Below are 20,596 nucleotides of genomic sequence, written 5' to 3'. Positions count from 1 at the left end.
GGACACACACACAGGCAGATAAGCTAGAGGCATTTAAAAGGCTTTTAGATAGGCACGTCAGTGTACCACAATGGAAAGAAATGGACTGTATGCAGGCAGAAGGGATTAATTTAATTAGGCATCATGAGCTTAATTAGTAATGAGATGTATTTTTCTTACACCCAGGTTCAGAGAGACATTGTCCCAGTACTATCCACATTATATGGTTATGTGGTGAACTACATATACCTGTCTGGACACGCCCCCTGCTGACTGCTCCTGTGGCTCCTCCCACTGACCCCGGTATAAAGGCGATTGAGGCCTGAGCCCGGCCCTCATTCTCCAGGATGTAGTATGGTGGTCTACTACTGTTTGTTCTTTCTTCCAGTCAATAAAAGCTGATATCTCGACTTCACGTCTCAGAGAGAGTTATTGATGGTGCATCAGGTTGTATGTGTTATATACATAGTTAAATGGCATAAACACGACTTGACTTCCAAACAAGATCATGGGTCAAAGGCTCAGTTCCTGTGCTATACAGCTATATGCTTTGCAGTGAGCTCACCATGGACGTAAAGGCTAAGGCATCTCCTATTGAATTCCACAAAGGCACAAGAAGTTCTGCAGAAGCTGGAAATCTTGAGCAATACACATAAAATGCTGGAGGAACTCAGTGTGTCAGGCAGCATCTATAGAGGGCAATAAAGAAGTAGTACCTCAGGAAGGTGGAATCCTATTTAAGGACCTTCAGCATCCAGGACGTGCCTTAGTCTCAGTACTACCATCAGAGAGGAGCTACAGGAATCTAAAGACCCACGTTCAATGTCTTAGGAATGGTTTCCTTCCCACCACCCTGTCATCAAATTTCTGAATGGTCCGTGAACCCGCGGACACTACCTTGCTACTTTGCTCTCGTCTTGCACTATTTATTTATTTTTAATTCTTGCTGTAATGTACAGCAATTTTTTATCTATTGCACTGGCTCAATTACTTTGTGGCTTGATGTTTTATATTCTGTGGTTTTCGCTCGTTTCTTTGCCGCTTGCGCAATTTGTTTTTTTTTAAAAGGCTTTGGGTGTTGGACGTTTTCTCTGAAAGGGTTACAAGACGTTTCTTTGTTTCGTGGGTGTCTATGGGCAGATGAATCTTAGGGTTGCAAACTGCATACATACTTTGATAATGAATGTTCTTTGGATCTTTGTACTACTACCACAAAACAAAAACTTACAGGACGTATGTCACTCAACTGATTCTGATCCTGGAAGCAGTTGAAGTTTTGGTCCGAGACCCTTCATGAGGACTGGCTACGTTAAAATACAAAATGAGGCCAGGGCTGAGGTCCGAGTCCTGTATAGATGCTGCCTGAGTTGCTGAATCCCACAAGGAGTCCACACTCCAATGACAGCCTAACATTGAAGTGCTTTGAAGCACTTAACATAATAATCCGCATGTAATGAAATCCCAGAATTGGGGTGCACACAGTGAACGCTAACAGCTACCCTGCAAAATCTGGACCGATATCTGTCAAGCAGTGGGACGTAATTATATTGCAGCACCTCACTGGCAAGCAGCCTGACCCTACAAACACATCCAGGTCGGCATAATAAGGGGATGCTTCTTCTACTGTGTGATTGTGGTACTGCGAGGTGTGATAAATGAAATGCTAGAAGGTGTATTTGACCACAAATCAATCCAACCCAACACTAAAATGGTAATAATTGAAAGTGGTTGATAACGCTTGCAGAGAACATTTTAAAATAATGAAACCCTAGAATTGTCACTTGGTGAATTAAATTCACATTGTTGTCAGGTCCATCTGATTATTTGAATTATTTATGTTGTTCGAAAAGCCTGTAGCACAGGGAACACCAGAAGTGAATGCTTAATTCTATCCACAGCCTGCGGGGGAAGACATATGAGGACCGAGTGATAAACATCAGTACCACCCCCCATCCGCTCTCTTTGGAATCTCTTTCAGGCAGCCAGCAACTAGTTAGATGTCAGCTCTGTGATCGTGAGTCATCTGACAAGAAGAACAAAAGCTGAGCCTGACATCGGCACGGTGAGAATGTGGCTCTCTGGGGGGACGATGGCAGAATGCATGCAAATAAAACTTCCTTCTTGCTGCAGTCATCAAGCGAGCCAGCCTTTCGGCCCAGCTTATCCAGGCAGACCAAGATGGTGTTCCAAGCTGGTCCCATTCTGCTCCATATCTAGACTTTAGCCTCTAAATTTATTTTTTTATATAGAATTATTTATACTTTATCGTTGTTCAATGTTGTTATTTGTTGTACGTTGCGCCAACATCACAGAAAATTCCTAATATAGTGGATTCCGGTTACTTTGCACTCAACTGGAAGCAGTACCTTTTGGCCCAATTAAGCAGCAGCCCAAATTAGCCAATGTTTCATGTAAGTAAAATAAAGGTATAAAAAGAGACAAAGTACTGTTTAATTGAGTAACAAATTATGTACTTAAGTGAAATACAGAAGAAATTAGAACATTATCAATACTATTACAGTACTATAAAACAGTGTATTAGTTCCTAATAGTTATCAATGAAGGAATTCATCCAATCCAGTGATTTTTGATTGTCTGTAGGTGAATAAAATCAGTGCACACACCTTGTGCAGATAATAGACTCCCCTTCCTAAGATGCTATCAATGACTGCATCCTCCAAATATTCATTTTCATTGTAACATTCCAGATGATTGTGGATACCTTCAAATTCTTCAAAGCTCCCAACTTGTTGAAGCAGTGAAATCGATTTTCTCTTCCGGCCGTTTCTAGCCTCTCCAAGGCTGACTGCTAAAGCTGCAGAGAGCCAAACAATCCGAAAAGGTCTTACTGCTTATTTCTCGCCAGCTACCAGTAACAAAAATCACTGCTTTTTGAACACAAATACACATAAGTGAGGCTACTTAAAAAACCATTTGCTCTAAACACAGTGGAGTGTCTAATGGCCAGACAAGTGCACTGAATAATGCTAGCTAGAAATCGTTTTACGATAGTTTGCTGTCCCAATTAAGTGGCATAATGTCCCAAATATTTCTCAATTAGATTTTGTTCTTTATGAGTTGTCCCAAATAAGCAGCTGCCCGGTATAACTGATGGCCCAATTAACCAGAATCCATTCTCCTTGTAAACGTAAACGGCAAATAAATTTGATCGTTGAGTTGCCTGTGTTTGGATAATCTGAAGATCTGAAGATAGAAGACTGAAGGTCAAAGACTATAGCTACAGGCCCAAAGGGGTCACGAGGACCCAGGTCAGAGAGGTTGGAGGTCTGTGTGAGTCAGGAATTCAGGTCCAAAGGTTCAACCAATGATTGTGGACTCCTGGGGCAAGATTTGAAGTTGGATGCCTGGAGGCGGCTTTCCCTGAGGTTGGAGGTCTGCCTGGTGTGCAAGTGGATGGGTGGTTGGTAGACTGGGAAAGTAATTTATTTTGCTGTTGTTGCTACTGCCCGTGCTGTTCTGCTGAAGGTTGTGGGCATGCTGTGTTGGCTACTAAATATGTGGTGATATTTGCGGGCTGCCCCCAGCATGTCTCTGGGTCAATAGTTCAATGGTTCAATTTAATATCAAGATACAGCCTGATATTCTTACTCTTCACGGACATCTACGAAACAGAAAAAACCCCAAAGGATGAATGACAGAAACATTAGTACCCCAAAGCATCCCCTCCGTTTGCACTAGCCAAAACACCGCCCACCCCCCCCCCCCCCCACCACGCATGCAATAGCAATCGACTTTGATCAAAAACTACTGTCCATCCCATCACTCTGGTATCTCAGGCCGGCTTTCTCTCACTAGTGAGAGAAAGAGAGGTCACTCCTGCAACGAGAGTGGAAAACCAGCAGCTCGCTGTTTTGATGTTGGGTGTCAAAACTTCACTATACGTTTCAAAGTACGTGTGATACGTAAATCTGAATCTGAAGCTGAAAGCTTTGGAGCAGCTTACTGAAGAGCAGGCAAAAAGTGAGGAGCAGCCCCTTCCAATTCCACAAAAGAGTGTGCAGTCTCTAAATTCAAGACGATAAGACTTATTAGGCTCACACCTTGGAACAGTAAGGCTGTTTTATGAGGAAAGGTTGGACACATTGCAGTTTTGAAGACTAAAATCCAACATCCTTAAAGCAGATAATAAAGACTTAACACATGGATTTTATATGCTTTGAGGATGTTGCATTTTAACAGGGTGGGAATAGGTCAGATCAGGAGGGTTTAGCACTGCTGGTCGTTGCTATAAATAAGGTGTTTTCCTCTTAAAACGGGGATAAAGCAAAATGCTTTCTCTCAGAGAGTTACACGTTTGGAACTCAAAAGACATGGAAACAAATATTTTTATGGAAGAGACAGAAAGAGAAGTGGGTGAAAAGTTCCCTTGTGTAGTTGGAACCAAATGGTAGAATCATTCCAAAGGTAGAAGATGCCTCCTTAAGTTCCCAGTTCATTGGGGAAAAAGGCAGGTAGCTAAAAGCTGGTCAAAATGGTAGATTTTGGTAGGAAAAGAGAGGTAGAGATCTAAGGTCTAGCTTCTAGTTTGCAGGAAGGTGGAATGATTAAAATCAGGGATGTGCAAGGACAAAGTAATGGAAGTTCTAGAGGATCACTGAGATGGTTGTTGGCTGCAGCTACTGGGAGCAATGAAGCCTTGGAGAGATTTGAAAATGAGGAAGAGAATTTTATAATCAAGGCAATGCCAAACTAGTAGCAATTTGCCAGGGCTTACAGTCTGCTCAGCAGTTGGTGCTGGACGTCTGTACATACACTGTTAAATGGAAAGTGCAAGACTTCCTGACAGGCTCAAAAAGAGCTCCAGTCCAAACTCATTGCCCTTGTGCTCCCCTTGGGATCGAGCCATGGAGCAAAGACTTGTGTGACTTCTCTAGGCTTTTGTTAAAAATTGCCTCTTGGTCACTGTGTCAGCTTCTTTGGATTTCCGTGGGGGCTGATGGCAAAGATTTAGAAAGCAAAGGGAAAAGTAAGTTTGCAAATTAATTTGCTATCGTGTTTTAACTTCATCCATCTTAAGTATATTTTAAAAGCTAATAATGCTTAATACTTTATTTCAATGTTAGCCGTTTTTACAATACATCTGACAGCCAAAGACAGTTAAAAACTATCCCCGGGTAATGAACAGGTTTTATTTTTACAGATGACCATAAGTTAATTTTTTCCAAAAGTCAGAAAAAAACACACAATATGGTAACTGTATCACCACAGTATTGTAAAGAATAGCATCAATAAAAGACTGATAAGACAGAGCAATTATTAAATGACAGACAGACAGACATACTTTATTGATCCCGAGGGAAATTGGGTTTCGTTACAGCCGCACCAACCAAGAATAGTGAAGAAATATAGCAATATAAAACCATAAATAACTCAATAATAATGTTAATCATGCCAAGTGGAAATAAGTCCAGGACCAGCCTATTGGCTCAGGGTGTCTGACACTCCGAGGGAGGAGTTGTAAAGTTTGATGGCCACAGGTAGGAATGACTTCCTATGATGCTCAGTGTTACATCTCAGTGGAATGAGTCTCTGGCTGAATATACTTCTGTGCCTAACCAGTACATTATGAAGTGGATGGGAATCATTGTCCAAGATGGCATGCAACTTGGACAGCATCCTCTTTTCAGACACCACCGTCAGAGAGTCCAGTTCCACCCCCACAACATCACTGGCCTTATGAATGAGTTTGTTGATTCAGTTGGTGTCTGCTACCCTCAGCCTGCTGCCCCAGCACACAACAGCAAACATGATAGCATTGGCCACCACAGACTCGTAGAACATCTTCAGCATCGTCCGGCAGATGTTAAAGGACCTCAGTCTCCTCAGGAAATAGAGACGGCTCTGACCCTTCTTGTAGACAGCCTCAGTGTTCTTTGACCAGTCCGGTTTATTGTCCATTCGTTTCCCCAGGTATTTGTAATCCTCCACCATGTCCACACTGACCCCTTGGATGGAAATGGGTCACCGGTGCCTTAGCCCTCCTCAGGTCCACCACCAGCTCCTTAGTCTTTTTCATATTAAGCTGCAGATGATTCTGCTCACACCATGTGACAAAGTTTCCGACCGTAGCCCTGTACTCAGCCTCATCTCCCTTGCTGATGCATCCAACTATGGCAGAGTCATCAGAAAACTTCTGAAGATGGCAAGACTCTGTGTTGTAGTTGAAGTCCGAGGTGTAGATGGTGAAGAGAAAGGGAGACAAGACAGTCCCCTGCGGAGCCCCAGTGCTGCTGACCACTCTGTCTGACACGCAGTGTTGCAAGCACACATACTGTGGTCTGTCAGTCAGGTAATCAATAATCCATGACACCAGGGAAGCATCCACCTGCATCACTGTCAGCTTCTCACCCAGCAGAGCAGGGCGGATGGTGTTGAACGCACTGGAGAAGTCAAAAAACATGACCCTCACAGTGCTCGCCGGCTTGTCCAGGTGGGCGTAGACACAGTTCAGCAGGTAGACGATGGCATCCTCAACTCCTAGTCGGGGCTGATAGGCGAACTGGAGGGGGTCTAAGTGTGGCCTAATCATAGGCCGCAACTGCTCTAGAACAAGTCTCTCCAGGGTCTTCATGATGTGGGAGGTCAATGCCACCGGTCTGTAGTCATTGGAGCCACTGGGGCGGGACGAGGCACAGTTCTTCGGTACAGGAACGAGGCAGGATGTCTTCCACATCACAGGAACCCTCTAGAGACTCAGGCTCAGGTTGAAGACATGGTGAAGTATTCCACATAGCTGGGGGGGGGGGGCACAGGCTTTGAGCACCCTGGGGCTGACACCATCCGGGCCTGCAGCCTTGCTTGGGTGGAGACGTTTCAGCTGTCTTCTCACCTGTTCAGCTGTGAAGCCCACCGTGGTGGTTTCAGGTGACATTTCAGGTGAAGTAACTCTGACATTCATAAGAATGAAAGCATGTATCTCCAGTACACTTTTGTATATAATAATATTTTGGCAGTACGTATGTATGTAGGGATGTCTAAAATTCAAAGTTCAAATTAAATTTATTAGCAAAGTGCATATACTGTATGTTACCAATTACTACCTTGAGATTCATTTTCTTGCAGACATTTACAGAAAAATAAAGAATTACCAGAGAATTTCCAAGAAACTGTACGTAAACAGTGATTGAGAAACAGCTAATGTGCAAAAGAAGGTAAATTGAAAATTTTAAAAAAACTGAGAATATGAGTTGTAAAAGAATTGTTGAAAGGTCATAGAATCAGTTTAGAGTTGTGGTCAGTGAAGTTATCCATGCTGGTTCAGAGACTGATGGTTGTAGATTCCAAGTTGCCCTGTAACAATCTTCTACGACTCACAGATCTGGGGTGGACTTTCCTGGTTTTCGGGGTTTGGGCTTTCCAGCTGCCACTGATATACCCAGGATGCCAGAACCTGCTGATGCCCGTCACCTCTGGCTCTGGCTATCATGGCACAGCTGAGCAGCGGGCAGCTGGAGCTTGCTCTGGCCCACCGTGAATCTGCGAGAGCGGATGCCCGCAGCCGACGCAAGAGGAACCTGACCTCACAACCAAATCATCGCTGGAAAATGCCTGCCTATCGGTGTGGGAACTGGACAATCTCAGCTTTTTGGCTGCTGCCGTCTCACTCACACGCACGTCACTTGGGTTAGGCCTGAGTTTGGCAGCTGTCACATTTTGGGGGCTACAAGTTTAAGTTCATTCGAAGTTCACCTTACAAGTTTCAAAACCTTTTCCTCTGAGGAGATTGCGAAGTCTTAACTGGATCACAGTGAGCCAGAATTACCAGCAGCGGGCACTAAGACCCAGGAGGAAAAGCAGACTAGCGGTCTAAAAATACTTAGCCTCTTCACATTTAACTGGACACCAACGACAGGAACCAAAGGTCAAAGGCCAATAAGAAATCCACTGAGGAGCATGGGAGAGGTACAGGAGGGCAACTCGTGCATTCCACACCAGCGTCAGGAGAGTTGGTGGAATGAGAGGAGGACAAACAAATAGTCTGCGTCTTCCATCAGGAGTGTGGGAGCCTTCCTCTGCTTTGCTTAAACCAGGGTTCACTCACACCCTGATAACCATTTTAAAACCCCTTTTCAGGCTGACGATTGTGAAGTTATTTCACTGCAGATTCTGTTATGTCAAGTGCAGGGGTGAGACAGTGAGCCTTACATAACAGTAAATACAAGCAGGCTGTTTCTAGGACACATGAATAGTCCTGCTGTGCTGGGACAGGCAGTCAGTGCAGATTATGCATATTAATGATTTGGTAATGTGCTGCGCTCATCTCTGAAATTCTAATATTAGAAACAATTAAGTACTGCTCTCAAATCAAATACCTCAGGGAATTATGCGAGTGCAAATTTGATGAGATGCGATTTGACAGAACTGAGATGAACCCTCCTGTAGCACTGGCTTGCAATGAAGCCCTATCCCCCTCCCCCCCCCTTCCGTCGGTTAACCCATGGAATGGTCGAAGCATTCTGTGTACTTGCAGATATGAAACTTGTATTCGATACAATGCCGATCTGACTGGACTGAGGAATCCAAAGCACTAAGGCCAGAAAATACAAGCACCAGATAGTCTCAGGCAACAAACCATAATATCTGAGGTATTCCCATTCCGACATGTCAGTCCATGGCCTCCTCTACTGCCGCGATGAGACCACACTCAGGTTGGAGGGCCAACACCTTATATTCCACCTGGGAAGCCTCTATCCTGATGGCATGAACATCGATTTCTCCAGCTTCCGATTATTGACCCCTCCGCTCCTTCGCCATTCCCCTTTCCTTTTCTCACCTTATCTCCTTACCTGCCGATCACCACCCTCCTTCCCCTTCCCTTTCTTCCATGTCTACTGCCCTCTCCTATCAGATTGACCCTTCTCCAGCTCTGTATCTCTTCCACCAATCAACTTCCCAGCACCCCTCCCCCTCTCATGGTTTCACCTATCACCTACCACCCTGTGCTTCTTCCTCTCCCCCACCTTCTCATTCTGATTTCTCATCCTTCCCCCACCCCCCCCCCCCCAGTCCTGATGAAGGGTCCCGGCCCAAAACCGACTGTTCACTCTTTTCCATAGACGCAGTCCGGCCTGCTGAGTTCCTCCAGCACTTTGTGCGTATTGCTTTGATTTCCAGCGTCTGCAGGTTTGGTTCCAACGTACCAGCCCCAGTGGGCCACACAGACTCGGGAGATGTCACGCGCTGATCAAGGGAGATGCAAAAACGGTTGGTCGAAAAGAAAATGCACCTAGGCAATCGGCACCAACCTGACACAGTAAGGCTGGCTTCCTCGCTATGCCTTGTGTTGGCGGTGTTGGCGGCCACACAGTGGTATATCCCACTGTCCTCTTCACCCACTCGTGTAATCTGGAGGACACCCGTCGGCAGGAAGGTAAACCTGGAAGATGCGTGGGGAAAGTTCGGTTAAGGTTTTTTTTAATATATTTAAATATTTATCTCTTTATGCTCCAGTCCTGTGGTTGTAAAGGCCAGAAGTCCATTAGCTTCTTAAAATACTTTTAGAGCATGGAATTGGCCCTTCCATTGCTTTGTGCCACATCACCCCAGCAACTCCACAACCCCAATTAAACCCTAACCAAATTACAGTTCAATTTCAATGATCAATTAGCCTACCCGGTACGTCTTTGGACTGTGAAACCGGAGAATCAGGAGCAAAGCCAGGCATTCCACCGGGAGGCCATACAGAGACTTTCTACAGAACGGCACTGGAACTGAACTCCCCACTCCCAAATGCCCCGAGCTGTCATAGCGTCACAGGAAGTCTCTGTATGTCCCACCGAGGCACCAAGGTTCCTCCAAGAACAGGCGTTCAACGCAACTCAGAATCCGACGATATGAACCTTGCGGTCTTTGTTCCCACGTAAACCAGAGATGATTTCATTTTCCTCATGAAGATATGAAAATGAGAACCACACAGTGGAGTTGTTAGTGACCTACCTCCACATCATTGTCATTTCCCAGTATCCCTGGAAACATCAGTCTCAGATTTAAAATTAAAACCTAATCTTGCACCCTGTTTACAATAGGGTGTTGTTACAACACTGAGTTATAATTCTAATTATGAAGTTTGATCTTCCGCATGGGTTCATCAGCCTTGGAGGGCAACCCATCTAGGGGAAGGAAGACTCTGATTTTAAACCTCTGCTGCCTTACGGCCATACCCACCCATGGGAAAAGCTTCAGGAATAAACCCGAGGAAGAAATCCAGAGCCGGGGTTCCTAAGGCAGTTTGATGTTGTTTACAACTTCACTCTGGCAACCTCTGTGACGACACTGGTACTAAGCTGTATCGGCGCTTGCCCTTCCCTTGGACTACATCAGTGAAGTGGAGAGGGGGGACCTGCTGCACGGGCAACAGCCGGTTCTTCAAATCTTCCCGCCCAAGAGAGGACACAATCCTCCAGAGGCGCAAACCCATGATCCCCTGGGATCGATGGCTGCCTACTACTACTTCTGCATGGTGCTGCCAGAAAGGCCTGGCTTTAAACAACGTGTCCTTGTCCCACAACCTCCTCACAATGTACACACTTTTGCTCCATCTCCACCAGTCAATTCCCTAAATCTCACATGATGCCTTAACCCTCCACATTTCAGAGAACTTGAACCTACTTCTCCCCACAATTTCACTTAAATTTCACTCCCTTCAAAGTCACTGTATCCTTCCCTGAGAGTCAGGACTGTAATAGTTATTCAATCAATGCCTTCTAACAGAATTTCCATCTCTTTCTGCTCCAGTCCTGTGGATGTAAAGGCCAGCAGTCCATTAGTTTCTTAAAATATTTAGTGCATCGATCCATGCCTAAATTTAAACAGTACATGGATGCAAGGACAACCTATTTAAGTCTATTCCAAACATCTCAGTCTATTACACATGGCTGCTTGCATCTATTCTGATGCATTAATCCTATCTACATCTCTGAGTTGATAATGCTTCTCCTTAAACATCTTCAGGTACAAGGATATCAGCTTTCATACTTTCTGATATTTTGTGTTTTAAATTGGGAAATATGTAGATGTAATGACAGCTTCCTCCATCAAATAGTGCTGTTGTACCCTGTCCTTTGGTTTGTTTGGGATTTTGTAGTTTTATTTATTAATCTCTCCTTTTGAAAGTTACCATTCACCTTCTTTCAAAATACTTTTCATGTGAATCTAATAGATATCCGATTTGGTATAAAAGTAAATCTTGAAACTAATTTAACATAATTGCAGCCAATTCAAATCCTACCCACCACATCCAATCCAAAACCATACCCATCCAACGTCAGCCAATCCAAACTGCACCTAACCACAGCCTATTAAAACCCTACCCTCCCAATTTCAGCCAATCCAAACCCCACCCAAGGTCAGCCAATCCAAACCACACCCAACCATAGTCATCATAAACCCAACTCAACAACTCCAAATCCCACCCAACCACGGACTGCACTAAAATCGCAGTCAAATCAAGCTCCGCCCAATCACTATCCAAACCCAACAAATCACAGCCAATCCAAAACTCAGCAAATCACAGCCAATGAAAACCTCGCCCAATCACGATCCAAACCCCACCTCACCACAGTCAATCCCAAGCCACATAAACCTCACCCAGTCACTATTAATCTGAACCTAACCCACTATGACTAATCCAAACTCCACCCAACTACAGCCAATCTGAGCCACTGCAACCAATATCTGAGTCACACTGGAACCAATCTGGAACTTACGTTGCAAAGGAGAGCGAGGGGGTGCATGGTGCAAGGAAACTCATCAGGACTTCCAATAATAGGGAAAGTTTGCAGAAAAAATGCCAGGGAATGAGACTAACTTCACTGCTAGTACAGTTCCAACAGGCTGAATAGCCCCATTCTGTGGGTGCCTGCTTATTCCTGCAGTTGTCGCTCCAGCTGTGTTAAGTCCTGGCTTCTCGAGCCTATTCTCATACCGCTCGTAGGGTTGGTGTCCGACGTTTGCAGGTCAACTCGCTGGCCCTGACCTTCCACTCTGCTGAGGGATGCCACCTCCCTGTTAGTTGGTGGAGATCAAACGTCGGCAGGCTAGAAGGAGTACACCATCCACAGCTTGTGCACGTAGCACAATCCCTGTCAGCTGAATGGGGCTGTCAACCTTACGGTCATAAGAGCACGATCTGAATTTGAGGGGTGGGGGGAAACGGACCCTAAGGGTGACACCTCAGTTTGATGGGATGGCCATGCTGACAAGATCTCTAGTAACAGATCTCACAATCCATAGGAAGTAGGTGCGACCACAGGACCATGACGAGCAAATTGCATTGTGCATGAGCCAGTTCATTATTTTCCCCAAATAAACTGAAAGCAAAATGGCACCCACTACACCTTCACTTGATTCATTCTGTGGATATCATCCATTTGAACAATCACCCTACAATACCCAACAATAAAAGGTGTTGGAGCCTCTGTATTCCTCCAGCTATTTGTCAAATACAGACTCCAATCTAGTCAGGGACCATCTGCCTAAACACTGGCACTCCGGTGCCAACTAATTCTTCGAGCAGAGCTGCTGACTCTTATAACCAGAGATTCAGTTTCAACCCTGACCTCAGGTACTGTCTGTGTGGAATTTGTAAATTCTCTCTGTGACTGCCTGGGCTCTGGTTTTCTCCCACATCTCGATGAGGTGACGACTGGTAGGTTACCTGGCATTCTATAAATAGTCCTTAGTCTGTGGGTAAGTCACAGATCCTGAGAGCATCTGACGACCAACAGCAAAACTATCTCAGGAGCAGTAGCCCAGAAGGGAAAATGTGGCAAGTCTCGTCTCTTTGGAATTTAATGCAGATTTTGGCCTTGAGCAGAGATTGTGGAGCTTTGCAGTAACTGTGTATTCTGAGGGATGGATTCCAGGCTAAGGATGGATTACAATTATAGAAAATTATGCCTTAAAGGTGGACATTTCGTTCATCGCAACCCACCAGCCAAAAGCAATCCTTTCCATTGCAATCCTAATTCCCAGCTCTCGGCCCTGTTGGTTAGACCATGGTAAGTATATTCAATGGCCACTTAATTTGGTATGCCGGAACACTTGCTCGTTAATACAAACACCTGGTCTTTTAAGATATTCCCATTTGCTCGTGTTCGACCCATATCCCCCTAAGCCTTTCCTATGACATACCTGTCATCACTTGGTTCAAGAGGCCTGCGATTCTTCAGCCACATGATCAACGGCTCTGGTAAGCCGTGAATTTGGCACTGAAACCGGGCAACGCCACCCTCCTCCACAACCATCGACTGGGGCTGCACGTGGAATGGCGACAGAGCTGGGGCAGAAGGAGAGTCAGTGTTAGGAAAATCGAGCAAAGAAGACAACTGAGGAGGGCAGTAATTCAGTTCGTGGTTGCCCTGGAAGTGATAAGTTGCTCATTAATATTTCAGCAGCAAAGATATCTGGCTGCACCCAGTCACTGCTGCAGCTTGTCTACCTCGTGTGGATCCCAGGGAGGTAGCAAGGCCTATTAGATCACACATAAACCACCCTGAGATTCCTAAACTACCTGTGGAGATCCATCATATCTGTGTTTCCTCGACAATCAAGATCAATCCTATCAGCAGATACCAACATTAACGTTGTACCTCCTGGAAAGGCTAGAGAATAATGAGAGAGGAATTTCTTACATCCCTAACACCTCCTCTTGTTCCTGTGGGAAACAGAACAAATTAGATAAAAGCTCTCTCCAAAACAGCTGCGTGCCACAGTTACGCACACGGCAAGGTGAAAGGCAATACTGCATATTAAATAATAATGCTTAAGATTTACGGAGCGATTTTTATTAAAGCACCACACCAAAACCAGCAGGTTGCACTTGGGGTTACATATACGGAATGCAAATGGACCATAAATCATTGAGAAATCATAATGGAGGTTCGGAGATAAAGGTAATAATACTGCTGACTATACTGTGAGCTGTATTTCTCAGTGAGGCGGCATGGTAGTGTAATGGTTAGCACAATTCCTTACAGTACCAGCAACCCAGGTTCAATTCCCGCCGACATCTATACATTCTGCAAGTGCTCTGGTTACTCCCCACACCAGTTGGTAGGTTAGTTGGTCATTGTAAATTATCCCACGATTGGGTTAAATTGGGGATTTCTGGCCCATGCGACTAATGGTCTGTACTGTAACTCAATAAATAAATAAAACGCTGATATACATTTCTGCCCTGTCACCACGCTACATAGCCCACTGATGGTGTAGTTGCATCAGCACTGGACGTCAAGGCGAGTGGCTCCGGCCGGTTCCCTGCACGCTTTCCATCCATGCTGGGTTGAGCGTCAAGCTAGCAACAACCTCATAAAAAACGGACAAAATGCTGAAAAAACGACAAGGTTGCTGCCCGACGTGACACAAGGCGCAAAGGGGAACAACTATCCACCGTCTATAACACTGCGCACTGCACTGTTATATAGTTCTCTAAAGTTATTGTTTTCTATACTGAACTACCCATAGCCAGACTGATGTGCACCACATTGTTCATTATAACCAAACTGCACACCAGAACACATTATCGCACACATCTCTGCTCATCGAAGTGCCTCACTCTACACCTCACTGTTCAGCATTCTGCCCTGTCATAAACTGCACTGCTCCCCATTACATTCAATTATACGGAAAGTACAACGTATTGCTCTCTGTGATTCACTGCACTGCTCCTGATAACATCTTATTATTTACCATCATTCCCACTGTCATACTTACATACAACACAGCACTGAACACATCTAGAAGGATTGTTACCACAAGAAAGCAGCTTATATCATCAAGGCCTCCACCATCCAGGCCATGTTCGCCTCCTGCTGCTGTCATTGGGAAGGAAGTACCGCAAGCCTTAGGTCCCATGCCACCGGGTTCAGGAACACTTATTACCCTTCAACCATCAAGCTCCTGAACCAATTGAACTGATTCCATAATCCATGCACTCACTATCAAGGAATCTACAACACATGCTCTCATCATTATTTATTTACTTATGGTTTTTATTATTAATATTATTGCCTCTTTTGCATGTTTAGCACATTGGTTGTTTGTCAGAATTTGCTTGTGTGTAGTTTCTCACTGATTCTACCATAGTTCCTTGTTCTACAGTGAATGCCTAGAAGACAATAAATCTCTAGCAGCATAAGCATATGGTGACATATACTTTGATAATGTTTATTTTGTACATTAAACTTTGAATTGTAAGATTCTGAGATACATAGCTGTACCTCTCACTGTACAATACTTACTGCCCTCTATGCCACTCTATGGCGTTCAAGGCAACAACGAAGGTCCTCCATCGCTGTACAATATACTACGTTTTATTTTCACCAAAACAAAACGGAATAGTTAGCTGTAACTGCTTTAGATGAGGTAAGTAGGTTTACCATCCTGTTCCTGTGTTAACTTTTACCAGTTAAAATAATATTGGGACATGCAGTAATTGGGAATATTTAACTCTACGAGAACATTCAATAATTGGGAATGTTTAACCTTGACCCAGGACATGCAGTAATTGGTTATGTTTAACCTTGTCCGGGTACATCCTGCAATTGGGAATGTTTAAATATGGGATATTAAGTGATTTAACTCTTTCCTGGGATATTCAATAACCAGGAGGTTTCAATCTGTCTGGGGATGTGAAGCGATTGGAAATATTTAACATAGTTTAAGGATTTGCAGTAATTAGAGATGTTTACTTCTGCCCCAAGACGCTCTGTAATTAGGAATATTTAACTCTGCCCTGGGATTTGGAGTATTCGGGAATGCTCAACTCTGTCCCAATTTGATTGAGATTGGGAATGTTTTACATTGTCCCAGGACAGATATGTTTGTGAATTTAACTCCATTTTGGGACACGAGGTGGAATGTCTACCTCTATCCTCGGATGTATATGATTGAGATTGTTTCATTGTGTCCACTAACAGTCACGTTGGTGAATTTGCAACCCTGTCCGGGGTCAGACAAGTTTGGAGGCGTTTAATTCCGTCTGGGGACATTCATGTTTGGGAGTGCGTTGCTGGGGCAGTGGTGAAAATGTTAGATGCCCTGCAGCACAAAGAGCTATGCGATCAAAATCTCTGCCTTTTTCCAAACAGCAAGTAAAAAAAACGAAGCACTAATTTTATTAAACTAACAGCATTATATCCACATCAGTCCTTAATCTAAACAAAAAACAATTTCAAAGGCCCCATGTAAACAACCATGTAATACAAAAATTGAATTATAATCACTTTAAGAAATGCTTTGAAAAACTAAAGGATACAACTCCCCTGACTTGGAACAGTCAGTGCTGGTGATAAATAAGAGCTTAGGGCACAGTCTTGACCTGCACACTGACACATTACAGCAACCTTTTAAGGCCTCAGTTTTCATTTATCAAGCTCTGTAAACACCCACTCAAAAATTCTCTTACTTCATCAGTCAATTTTGGGCAGGACATTCAAGCCACCCTATATTACTGCAGCTCAGATGAAATGATTGTCCATTGATTAGTTGGGAGTTAGAAGATTGTGGATTTATCCCTTACATAGGAAGTTAGGAAGTGTACACACACACACACACACACACACACACACACACACACACACACACACACACACACACACACACACACACACACACACACACACACACACACACACACACACACACACATACTTATGTTTCTACTAAACACTGCAAGCGAGAGTGTTTCTTTCACCAGACTGCTGGCACAGTTCAGCAGTGCTTTGCCTTGAATTTATATAAGCATATAAAACATTTGTTGCCCTGAAGCATCAGGAACAAACCTGAGAGGCAATGATTGAAATCTCTGCCAACTCACAAACAGCAAGTACGTCTCCAAGCCTTTTGATCGAATTCTGCACAAGCCGAGGGACTAATTCTATTAAAATAATAGCATTATTCACTTTGGTAACTGACCACTTTCCCTGTTTCAGAAAAGGAAAGGGCAGTTAGTGTTTGAAACGCCCTGGCAACACAAGAGACGGCAGATGTTGGAATAAGGAGCAAGATTCAAAGTTCAAAGTAAATTTAAGTACATAGCCCTCGCAGGCATGCAGAGTACGACAAAAAAATACAACAGAAGCAATTGAAAACTATACACTGATGAAGACTGACAAACAATCAAGACTGACAAGATTGTTGGTGTTTTGTATCTCTAAAACATAAAACTAACTAAAAGCAAAAAAAAACACGGAGCAACACGCACAAAATGCTGGTGGAACGCAGCTGTGTTCCACCAGCATTTTGTGCGTGTTGATTGAATTTCCAGTACCTGCAGATTTCCTCGTGTTTGCATTTTTAAAAAAACACAGAACTTGGAATGCGAGTCTAACTTCAACTTTTATTTTAAGTGAGGTGCGTACATATCAAATGGTAGTGCATCATGTATGCAATTCACATATTTCTTTACATATAAAATGTAATTAAATAAACAGGATGCTTAATGAAATAATATATTTACAATATTACTCAAATAATACTAAAATATTAAATATGCAACACTCCCCCCCTGCTTAGTTATAACTCAATATAGAACGCATCTCAAGTGTATACAGTGTATATAGTACAACTACTATGCAGCTATCCACAGCAGAGTAACTTTTTAATTTGTCCCACTTAGGCTTAAAGATTTAATCACTGAGGAAGCTTTCTTACTCCTGTGGGAAGACATCTTTCCTGGGGGGGGAGATTTCTCGATTTAGCAAGTGAGACTTGTGGGTGTGAAACAATCTCAGGTTCTAGGCCTCCTCTGAGGTGTTGACTCTGGGACTTCAGGAAGTGGTTCTGACAGCTCGGTCCAGCTTTCTTCTCTAACAATTGGCTCTGCTCTCCCCAGCTGATCCATGTGTCATCTCCAGGTGAGAGTGGTCTAGTTCTGTCCTGAAACTTTCCGAGTACTGGAGTCCTTCACCAGGACGACTTGTCCTGGAGTGAAACATCAAACCCTCAGTTTGTCTCAGCTGTTTGTCCTGCGTACTCTTTCTGCAACCTGGTTTGAGGAGATCCAAGCACAAACGCGAGGGGTGGCCCAGAAGCAGAACAGCTGGTGAGTTGCTGGTTGTGGAGAGGTGCCGCATTGTGACATGCAAGAAGGAAATTGGCAAGCTTCTAATTCAGTTGTCCTGACATAGCTTGCAGTGTGTTCTTGAGAATCTGGACAAACACTTTCGCCAAGTCATTTGTAGGTGGGTGGTACGGTGCAGATGAAATATGTCTTCTCCATTCATTTCAGGAATGACTGAAACTGTTCTGCCACAAACTGTGGTCCGTTGTCACTGACTAAGTGTTCTGGACACTCCAATCTTCGTGAAGAGCCTTCGCAACATATCAACAAGGCTTTCGTGGTGGATATTGGGAACACTTTTGGTCACTTTTGTAGCTGCATCCGCTACTGCCAAGAAATTTGTGCCCACATGTGGTCCAGCAAAATCCACATGAATCCTCTGTAGGCATATCCCAGGGATGGAAAGGCACTGCTCTTGTCATCTGGATGAGTTGGCATTCCAAACAGCAAGCTGCTTGATCTGCTGATCTACCCCAGGCCTCCAGACAAAGCTTCGAGCCATTACTTTCATTTTGACCATGGCTAGATAACCGGCATGAAGCTCCTCCAGCACTTTAGCTCTCGGCTTGGATGGTACAGCAACTTTCAATCCCCACCTCAGGCACCCCAATCAAGGGCAAGGTCATCTCGGTGCTGGTAAAAATCAGGGGACTAGAGTTTCTGTTGCACATTCCAGTCATTTGGTATTGGAAACCTAAGACACTGTGAGGCCATTCCTCGTTTCACTTCGGATCATCTCTGCCGTAAGAGGGAGTCTTTCGATTTGCATTAGGGAGAATACATCAGGAGGATCGTCCTCGTTTGTAAATTTTTCAGGAATTTTCTTCTCCAAAGGTAAATTGGACAATCTACATTTCCATGATAAGTTGTCCTCTTGAATTCAATCTTGTAATTGTGTCCTCTAAGAAACAGAGACCGTCCCCGTCTTTGTGCTGCTGCTATTAGTAGAACACACTTCTGTGGATTGATAATGGACACTAGTGGTTGATGATCAGTAATGAAGGTAAACACTCTCCCACACAAGTACTGGTTGAAATGTTTTACACCCCAAATCAGACTCAAGGCTTCTCCGTCAATCTGTGTGCATTTTTTCTCTGCAGCAGTAAGGGAACATGATGCAAAAGCTCCAGAGCATTCACTTCCATCCCTCATGTGACATGACTGCACCTATACCTTAAGCAGAAGCATCATAGGCAAGCTTGGCTGGATGATGTGGATCATAGTGTGTGACTACAATTTTTGACATTTCCATTTTATTAGTTTTTTGATAGCCACCTCACACTGCTTTGTCCATTGCAATTTCTTCCGGATCTGTATTAATGAGTTCAAGGGGTGGAGCACGGTAGCCAAGTTTGGAAAGAACCTATTATAGCCATTGACAAATCCTAAAAAGGACAGCAACTGTGACACATCTTTTGTTGTTTGGGCATCCACCACCACTTGAATTTTCTCCACACACTCGAATAATCCTTGTGCATCCGTCATGTCCGTGCGACCACAGTATGTGATGTTTGGTTTAGAGTTCACAGTTGTTGTGTCGTGCTCTGAGTCCATAATCTTCTAATCTTTTTTATCACTGCCTTGAGAGTTTAGAGATGTTCCTTGTCATCCTTAATGGCAATAATGATGTCATCCAGGTAAGACTGAGAGCCTGGTCAGCCTTGCAGCTCCTGGTCCATAGCTTTCGCCAGACTGCAGGTGCAGATGCTACTCCAAGAATAAGCCTTTTTCTTTTAGCAATAAATCCCTTTGTGAGTGTTTATGATGAGAAAGACTTCTGTTTCTTTTTCCTCCTCCATTTTTTGGTAGGCCTTGGCTAAATCAAGTTTGTTGAAGTGTTTTCCTCCAGAAAGGTTTGGAAAGATAACCCCCATCCTAGGCAGGGGGTATTGATCTACTTTCGGCACTGGGTTGACAATGACCTTAAAATCACTTATTCTTCTTGGCTACTGGGACTACTTGCATTGTCCATGGCTCCACTTCAACTTGGAAAGAATTCCTTCAGCCTCTGTTCAATCAAGCTCACTGGCTACTTTATTACAGATGGCATAAGAAACCGAACTGGTTTCGCAAAACTTGAGTGCGGCATTTTCATTTAACACTAATATACTCTAGATATGTTTGAGCTTTTAATGCATTCCTTGAGCACTGCTGTGGCATCACCCAGAACCTCTCTTAATTTGCTGTCAGTTGGATTTATTGCGGGGGATGTGGCATGCTAATGCATGAATCTCCAATTAAGTTGTAATTGCCTCAGCCAATCACGCTCCCACAATGCAGGGCCTCCTCTTTTTGCCACTTACAAGCCCAATGTGGCTTGTTGGTTGCTGTATTTCACTGTTACAAATGTCATTCCCACAGAAGTTATCTTTTCTCCAGTATAAGTTCTTAGCTGGATATCTACAGGCTTCAGTTCAGAATCTTTGAAATGCCGTTTAAACCAATTTTGTGAAATGACTGGAACTGCCAAGCCAGTGTCCAATTCCATTTCAATTATCTTGCTGCTCTCCGCTGGTGTAATCTATATTGCTTACC

At 44.0% G+C, this 20,596-nt stretch overlaps 1 protein-coding gene across 1 annotated transcript in view; it reads right to left on the bottom strand.

The window, feature by feature from the left end:
- igdcc3 (immunoglobulin superfamily, DCC subclass, member 3) overlaps nucleotides 1–20,596 on the bottom strand; it is a 179,504-nt gene that overhangs the window by 57,231 nt on the left and 101,677 nt on the right. Inside the window, exons 3-4 of the mRNA XM_059952840.1 lie at nucleotides 13,132–13,276; nucleotides 9,246–9,376 (exon numbers count right to left, since the gene is read on the bottom strand). Coding sequence (XP_059808823.1) covers nucleotides 9,246–9,376; nucleotides 13,132–13,276 — 276 coding nt within the window. The remainder of the gene's footprint in view (nucleotides 1–9,245; nucleotides 9,377–13,131; nucleotides 13,277–20,596) is intronic.

The sequence above is a fragment of the Hypanus sabinus genome, chromosome 28, assembly GCF_030144855.1.
Source record: "Hypanus sabinus isolate sHypSab1 chromosome 28, sHypSab1.hap1, whole genome shotgun sequence".
In the NCBI taxonomy this organism is placed as follows: Eukaryota; Metazoa; Chordata; class Chondrichthyes; order Myliobatiformes; family Dasyatidae; genus Hypanus; species Hypanus sabinus.
The sequence above is the reverse complement of the archived record's forward strand: the minus strand, read 5'-3'. Positions and strand labels throughout refer to the sequence as shown.